Genomic DNA, 8,917 nt, shown 5'->3' with positions numbered 1-8,917 from the left:
TGCATGCCTAAGCATCACCAGCGCTGTGCAAGACCTCAGCATGCTGTGCATGCCTAAGCATCACCAGCGCTGTGCAAGAACTCAGCATGCTGTTCCTGGCGGATCCTCTGCCTTGACTGTAGACTCTGTCAGTATGTTTATCACATGTTTGGTTTCTTCTTAAAGCCACATTGGACTGAGAGGTGTAGGTTAGTCATGGATCTAGCTTGTATGAGGTGTGTGTGTGTGGTGTCCAAATAGTTAATTAATTAAAATTGAGAAATCATTGTACTTTTAGATGTTTTAAGTTTATATGCTTAATTAACTAACAAACATCATATCTTTGCAAATTGGAGTTCAGGTAACACCATGGTTTTGAGATTCACCCAAATATATGGACAGCAGTAGAGGCTATTATATACAGAAGGCAAGGGCAGGTTATCAGTCACTGGGCTTGAGTTAGTCACTAAAGATCCCTGAGCCGTTTATAGATCCAGACAGTTTTTTTTTTTTTTCCTTGAGAGCACATAGAGAGGCTAAGTGGCTGGTCTGCCTTTATTTATTAAAAATCGTTATTTAGATTAAAAGATTCTGTATTGAAAATCTCATATTTAATTTTTTTTGACTGCTCAGGTAACTTAACCAAGCATACATGTTTTTTTTTCTTTTATTCCTTCTTTTTTGGTTTGGATACACTATAAAATACTAGGATGTAGTTGCATATAGGAAATCTGATTCCTGCAGCCTTGATATTCAGGGTGGATTGAAAAATATGAATTTTCATATTTATGAGGTTCAACAACATAAGAAAGGAAAAGAACACTTTATATTCTCCAACCGTAAGGCTGAGCTCAGCTGGGCAGGTCATCTGTGAGCATTTATAATTCTCCTTTCAGGCATCGTCATTGACGTTTCACTGCTGCTTCTTACCGTGCCCGAGTTCTCACACTTGGCAATGCAAGTGCTTCTCCAAGGGGAGAACTGTCTAGAAACATGGCTTCGCAAGACGCCATTCTTTTCAAACCATTTCTTTGGGGTGGTTCTGTTTTCAACGTGGAACTTCTTGAGTTCATCCTCGGTGAGTAGAAGGCAACTATTATGTTCGGGATATTCCTGCCTTCCCACTGCCTTTAATCACCTGTGCTCTGCTTCTAGAGAGTGGGACAGGACATCCTGTTCTTCTACCCTGGGCAGAAAGAGACCGTTCCAAAGACAACCTTGTTCTCCATTTTCCCTCGGTTCATGTGTGACTGCCCTCCTCCCTGCCCCCTGCTCTGATCCCCAGCTTGTCCGTCTCTACTTTCTGAGCAGTCTCCATTTTGTTCATCCTTCAGAGTCTTCAGGAACTCACTCTTCCTGTTTGTGGTTCATCTGGTCGATTTGGTCAGGAGAGAGGAACTGAACTCAACCAGAGGAGTAGTACTGGAGAAACTCTCTTTGGAAGAGTTTAGAACAGTCACCAGCAGCTAGTGCCACTGGTTTAGTAACAGAAATTGGATTAGTGAAAGCAGAGTCCCAGCTAGAGGAAAGGGATCCAGCTTTTATGTTCCATTCTGTTAGCTTTCCATGTGTTGGGCTTAGAGGGAAGTAGCGTAGGTTTAGGCACCAAGTTCTTGTAGCCACTCGGGACCATGTTGACAGTTTTTTCCATTTTTGCATGGTGGGATCCTTAGTTGCTGAATGCAGCAGAAATGACAGCAGCAGGATCCTCTTTGGAATCTCTTTTCATGACTAGGTCTTTGGCACTAGGGGGGTTTTCCCATACTCCAGAAGGGGTTCCAACATCTGAATGGCTGATTCTGTTTGCCAGTCGCTGGATTCAAAGAAGGGAAGTCTTCCTCTTCGAACTTCAACTTTTCTACTTTATAATCTTTTTCCCCTCCAAACTACTATTGGTGTTTTTTTCTTGAATAGCACAGCCTTCCTGGGAGTAGAAGCTGCCATTCCAGTATCAATAGATGGTTTCCTGTACTACCTCTACTAGGTTGGCTCACAGCATCATGACTTCAGAAAGAACCATGGCGACAAGATAGATTCCCCATGGTTCCAGCATGTGCTCCCTTAGAGACATCAGAGTGAACAAAATCATGGAAGAGTAGGGAGGGTTGGTGTCAAGAATCTTCTGTAGTCCATAGAGGTCCATTGTTTAAAAAGTCATCAGAGGAATTATGTCAATGATGTCTTATTCCAAATCTGCCTTCTCCCCTGAATAGGTGTTCTCCATGTTTGTCAAATGTGGCTGTAGACTCATCTGACTGTGGCGTTGAGAAATTTTAGCCAAGCAAGGATCCTCAGAGTGTCACCTTTGTGGTCCTGTTTCCAAAGTTGCTAGCTTTATCTCCCGTGAAGTAGTCTGGTGGGCAGCACAAAGAAAACCGACTCTGTGCCTCTCATCCCCTTAATCATCTCATGTGCTCATCCTGAGTACTTAGTTCCTGACACTTTTCCTAGGGGGAAAGGGGAGGGGCAGGAAGAAGGGGAACATAAGTAGTTATTTGTTACATATAAAAAAGGGGGGAGGATGATAGAGGCTATGTCTATGTTTATCTCATTCAATTTCCTTGAGTAATGGCACTATAATGTTACTTAAATAGGCAAAACATGGACATTTGCACAGTGAGTGCAAATACTGTTCATAAAAAGGTCATGGCTAGAAAGACAAGTGGTCTCAGGTGAGGGCAAGAAATGTCATTAAGGTGATAGGACAAAACTGTGATAGTGAAGCACTGTAAGAGAGCTTCGCGCAATCAATTCCAGTGGAAAAGTGTCCACAACGAAAGCCTTTAAACCAGAAATCTCATTATCTTACAAAACTGCTTAAAACAGAGTGCACCCTCTCAGAGGCAAAGGGGAGGGGAGATGCAGTGAAGAACTCTTGGAGGGGGGACCTGGAAGGGAGGGCAGCATTTGCAATGTAAATAAACAAAACAATTCATAATAAAAAAGAAATCTCATTTTGTTCTTTTTTTTTGAAAAAGGAATCCAACAGAAACTTCATATATTTCTCCTGCCCCAGAATAGCAGCTTTCAAGGCAAAGTTTTTGGTATAAAGCTCCTAAATAGACACCTTCTTTGTTGGTTTTACTATTTATAAATTCAAAGAAAAATTATAAGTAGAAAAGATAAGGGCAAAGGAGAAAGAGAATTCCAAAATGAAGGGTTTTTCCTTATTAAATTTCGATATTGTTGATGCTCCAGTGTAGGGGGATGCTAGAGCGGTGAGGCGGGAGTGGGTGAGCAGGTGGAGGAGCACCCTCATAGAGGCAAAAAGGAGGGGTGAGAGGATGCAGGGGAAGGTGGGGGGTTGTGGAGGGGTAACTTGGAAGGAGGATATCATTTGAAGTGTAAATAAATAAAATGGTTAATAAAAAAATTTAAAAATTTCGATATTTCACTTGTTCTCTTCCTTCCCCCAAACTGAACTGAGCTTCCAGAAGTGATGTGAAGAACATTCTATTGCTTTAATTGAAAAGATCATTTTCTAATTTGGGTCCATCTCCATCACTACTCAAACATAAAAAAGGCCGTTGGCGTCTGTCAATCTTCTCACACCTCACTCCAGAGCCAGATGCCTCACCATCTCCTATCAGAATTAGGAAGCCAATGGCAGAAAGAGGTGTTTTTTGAGCCCTGCACACCTCTTACTCCTCCTTTCACATGCTCTTGTCCTCATGATCCTAATCTTCACAGAGTTACATTGCAGAGCAAATATATTTCTTATCTGACTTTTCTTCTAATTGCTCCTCCCAGGAGATCCCTCGTAGGAGAGGGGAAAGTCAAATGGATGAACTCACTTTATTCCATCTCTTGATGAACTCATATTTCTTTCTTTCTTTTTTTCTCTGCCTGGAAATTAGATGCCTGTGGTAGACTTGAGGTGCATATCATTACCTCATTCACTAGGTATAAATGTAACCAAGAATGGTGTAGGGCAGTGACAAATAGAGCATTTAAGCTATGAGAGAAAAATAATCACTGTAAGGAAGCAAATTCCAAGAGCTGGAAACTAGGAGAAATAGTCACAAAATCTAATGTGACCTATAAAAGCAAATTAAGTTGATGAAGGAGTTTTATATCAATCAATCAATCTGTCTTTCATCCGATTCAGAAATTATAGGTCTGAAATATAAAGATACTAGAACATTTAACAATCCTTGTCCAGATATAAAGACTATATTATTCATAGTGGGCAATTGGTTCTGTAAACACTGAAAAAACTTGCCAAGATTGTTAAAAAGCAATATGAGCACCTGGAGTCAGTCCTCCTCGAAGACTGCTGGCTATCATTAGGGAAATAAGATGCCCAAGACAATCATCTTATAACCTCATCTTAAAAGTGACATCCATGACTTTTGGCGTGTAGTTTTCTTTAGAGACGAGCCAACCAGTTCAGCCTACAGTCAGGGAGAGAGGATAACAGGAAGGCAGGACTAATGAGGGGGAGGAAAGTGAGGGTGAAATTACAGGTGTTGTGTTTGTGTCTTCTTGAAACTCTTATGCTAAAATCCTAACCCTCAAGGTGAAGTGGTTTGGAGATGATGTACCAAGACAGTAATCAACAGGAAAAGTAGGGTTCTTTTAGGTGAGAATAGTGTCCTGTTAAGATGTGAAATAAAGGCTTGATTGCATGCTCTGCTCCCTGACATGTGAGCATGTGATAAGAAAAGAATCAGCCACAAACAGAATTCTCAGTAGGTACGGCATGTGTTGGCACCTTGATCTTGTATTTCTCTGCCTCTAGAACTATGAGAAATAAATGTCTATTGTTTAAGCCACCTACACTATGTCATGTTATAGCACCTTGATTTAAGACAGAAATCACCTCAAAAGCTGCCTACTGTAATGTTTCTACTGTATATAGGGTCAGTGGGAGCACATGTATAGGGACAGTAGTGTTATGCATTATAAACAATGAACAATAAAGTATATATACATATATATAATATATTATATACATAAATAAGGTGTGTGTGTGTGTGTGTGTGTGTGTGCGCGTGCCTGTGTGCGTGTGTGTTAGAAACATATGGTCCCTGCAGAGAACAGATTCCAATCACAAGTTGTATGGATAATGAGCTGATTTTGAAAGGGACAATTTATAAAGATAATGATGAGTGTAAGGAAATTGCAAGGAGTAGGGCTTACAACAGCCTGACACACCACCATCCCTAAGTATGAAGCAGTAAAACAAAGGAGAAATGAGAAGGTCTAGGCTAGGGTGTTTACATGTGATGACATGTTTTTGTTTCAGCATATAGTGGTCTTGTAGTGTCTCCAGGGAGTTCTGGTGCCAGGTGATTGTATGAGCACCTTTACTTTATTATTGCTGTCTCCTACAGAACTATCTATTTGCTGAATCAGAGGTAATGGGGTCTTTGCTATAGTCAGTACTGGTTGGCCTCTAGAACATGTAGCATCATGGACAAAGTACAGAAATGAGTTGGAGAGACAGAGGATAGTACATAAGTGTACATAAAAGGAAAATCATATTCATAGTAGACAGGAATAAACAGACTTGAATGAATAGGCATTGCTCAGAACAAGTTAAGTGGGGGAGCTTGCTGATAGAGGAGGGTATTTAATTTCAAAAACAGGCTTTCAAATAATTGCTCCTCTGGAAGATCCTTAAACTCTGGAAACGCATATCCACCTCCGTAAAATGACTTGAGGGAAAAAAAAGTGTCCTGATGAAAGGAATGTGAGTGGCTAGGATGGCTTTGAAGGGCCCTTGTAATTTGAGGATTCAGTGTTCCAGGAGCAATGGAAATCAGGGAACAGGACCTCCTGCAAAATATTCACAACTCTTTGAAATGGAAATCAGGCTGTTCCAATTTCAGAATCAAATTAAAGCAAGTATTCAGGGTGTTAGCAGGCAGCGCCTGAGCCTGTTTGAAGCAGCCCATAAGGGAGGGAAGCGTGCTTTTCCCTGGATGAAGCAGGATCTCGCTCAGTCTGTTTCCATCTTTACTTTTAGCACCTGCTGGCTTGGAGTGGTGTCGCGCAAGCAATCAGACAGTGGGTGGACGTGCCAAGAGCCTGACCTCCCCATGTCTGCTCCCCCTCCCCCTAAAACCCATGACCGCCTGTCCTGATATAGATGGGACCTGGGACTGGTTTAAAATGACAGGCTCAGGTTCTTTGAGGAAGAGAAGTCTAATTCAAAGGAGCAGCGAGACAAGCTTTCCTTCTCTGCAGGAATAATTACTATTCCCCTTCACTATGGCCCACCTGGGAGCCCATTTTGCCTTTAGATCTCGCTGGCAGAAGACTGACGATGAACTCTGTCGTCATAGCATGTCCTTTATACTCCACAAAGCCATTCGAAATGACTTCTTTCAGAGCTACCTCTACCTGCTGGAAAAAATTCCCCTGGGTAAGTGAGTCAGAGTTGCTGGATGAGGGACAAGAAGGGAGTGGATGGGTTGTATGAAGTCATTTGACGGCCTGGAGAGATGTAAGACAGGGGGCTTTTCAGCTAAGGAGAACCCAGACCAGTGTCAGTGGGCGAAATGCTTCAATGACGTTCTTTTATGGAGAGGAGAAGATGGAGTGCTGCCTGGCAAGGCTGAACTCTCTTTCAGGGTTTTCATGGACCCCTAGGCATAGTGACTCGCTGCTCTAGGTGTAAGTTGAGGGACTATGAGGCTTAGAGGAACTCAATTCTTGAGTTGTCAATGTTGTGTTTTCTTCTTGTACAAGTTGGAAAGTTAGGTTACTCAGAGTTGAGACTATTCATGTTGTGTTATACAAAAGCTGGAAACAAAGATTACATGATGAGGGGTCAAAACATGCCTGGAGCATGCATGCATGTGTAAGTGGTATGTGTGCAGAGAAGGTAGTGAAGGTACGTGCATGTGTGTGTGTGTGTGTGTGTGAGTGTGTGTGTGTGTGAGTGTACGTGCTGAGTATGATCTGTTCTGGGCTATATCACACACAAGTATCATCAGAGAACCAAGAAAGCTAACTGTAGTTTGCATTTTTGGTATCAAGGGGTAGTAGTCTTCCTTCATTTTTGCTTTTCCCCTAGTTTCAGGGAAATGGGACAAGAGAGCTTATCAGGTATGCTGATAGCATGCTTTTCCACCTGTGTGAAGGTAGCAAACTTCAGGACCCTCTAACCAGCACTGAAGAGGAAACAACTGAGGATTAAACCGTGAAGTGCCCCCTTCCTGTCTCTTTGATTTCTATTTTCTTCCAGTGAAAACAAGAATGCCATTTCTCAGCCTTGGTCTGTTTGCTTAAGGTTGGCTGAAAGCCCCATTGTACACTTGCACTGGCCCTAGTTTCCTGCTGTGGAAAGAACTACATAGTTCTTAGTGTTACATCTAAGAATCTGGATGTTAGCAGGCATCAAAGTCTTAGTTTATAAAATTACTTCTGAGAGTTTTAAAATAGCCCTATAGTTATGCTCATCTTCTTTTTATATAGCTTTCATATGAAAACATCTCCACCTACGCTATGGGCAAATATCACTCCTCTTCCCCTCATTTCCCTACTTCATCCCTACAATTTTATTTTCTAAGTGAAAGAAAGAAAATTCCAAGCTGTATTATGTATTTAGAGAGAGCAACACCAAAGCAAGTTGAAGGCTTCTTCCATTATGATAAATGTACCTCCGTCATCTTACGAGAAAAACTGGACTGATCATTTGGAAAGTTATAATGCCCTGGCACCTCCAGACATAGGCAAATCACTAGCTTCTGGGGAACAGTCTTCAGGGTACAGTTCAGTAAGAGTCTTCAGCAACAGTGTGTGATTTAGACTGGAGAAAGCTATGAATTATAATAGCTGAGAAGAGATTAGTGGACAAATGACAGACAGATTTTAAAATGGTTACCAGACAGAAAAGGGACTGGTTTCTAAATGCAGCTGTAAATCAGTTAAGTATAAAAGAAGTTCTGCTCAAAATTAGATGAGAATTAGTTTGAAATAAGCTGTCTACCAGTTACATTTGGTCTTAATTTTTTTGTTTCGTTTTTGTTTCTTTCGGGACAGAGTTTCTCTATGCAGCCCTGGTTGCCCTGGAACTCTGTCTGTAGACCAGCCTGGCCTTGAACTCACAGAGATCTGCCTGCCTCTGACTCCCTAGTGCTGGGATGAAAGACATGTAACACCACCACTGCCTGGCTATCTTTTCATAATCGAATGTAATCATCTTGATTTTTACAGTGTTTTTATTTTTATCCACTTTTCTCCTTCATGAGTGTGTGAATGGGTGATTAATAATTTGCAAAAACTGATATTTTAGACAAAATAGTCCATTGAAGTCCAAAGTAAAATGAAGGGAAATGTGTAGCATTTTTGGTTAGGTTTAGAGTTTGGGTGTTCTTGCCTCACCAGTGGCTTCTGAAAAGCTAGGAGGTTTCCTTTTATGAGTGAAACTGGAATAAAATCAGTTTACTCCAGGTCAAAGTCAGATTTATCATTACTTACCTCTCCATAAATGAACACTCCTTATTATTTCTATTCTGATCATTCAGCCTGGGCATTGGTTTTCTCTGAGAATCAGTAAGGTAGTTGTATCCACAATACCTCTGTGACAACAATAATTGAGGTTGATATTAGCTGGTGTGAGTTAGGCTCTGCTGCAGTAACAAATGAACTCTGAGATATCATTGGTTGCATCCATGTATTTATTCTTAATATCATTTTTTACATGCCTTATAGGAATAGGGATGCAGGATGACACAATCTCCATCAGCCAGATAACACTATTCACCAAGGCAAAGGAAAACAGTTGTGGATAGAGTTGTAGGCTGTCTGGTAGCTTTAAATACATTAGCCCAAAATGACACACATTACATTTGTTTATAATCTATTGCCCAGAAATATAAGATTATGTGTGATTATATATATATATATATATATATATATATATATATATATATATATATATATATATATAATCATTTAGTACTTCTGTTATGAAGAAAACCCATTG

At 40.8% G+C, this 8,917-nt stretch overlaps 1 protein-coding gene and 1 pseudogene across 1 annotated transcript in view; one reads left to right on the top strand and one right to left on the bottom strand.

Annotated features, from left to right (window-relative positions):
* Window positions 1-843: 843 nt before the first annotated feature.
* On the bottom strand, window positions 844-2,246 carry LOC114614631 (annotated as a pseudogene).
* A 3,772-nt stretch (window positions 2,247-6,018) lies between these two features.
* Mettl11b (methyltransferase like 11B) overlaps window positions 6,019-8,917 on the top strand; it is a 16,951-nt gene continuing 14,052 nt past the window's right edge. Inside the window, exon 1 of the mRNA XM_028757508.1 lies at window positions 6,019-6,349. Within this exon, the coding sequence (XP_028613341.1) occupies window positions 6,196-6,349 (154 nt within the window). The 5' untranslated portion in view covers window positions 6,019-6,195. The remainder of the gene's footprint in view (window positions 6,350-8,917) is intronic.

Source organism: Grammomys surdaster, unplaced genomic scaffold, assembly GCF_004785775.1.
Source record: "Grammomys surdaster isolate TR1022 unplaced genomic scaffold, NIH_TR_1.0 130, whole genome shotgun sequence".
NCBI lineage: Eukaryota > Metazoa > Chordata > Mammalia > Rodentia > Muridae > Grammomys > Grammomys surdaster.
Note: the sequence above shows the minus strand (reverse complement) of the source record. Positions and strands in the feature narration are given on the sequence as shown.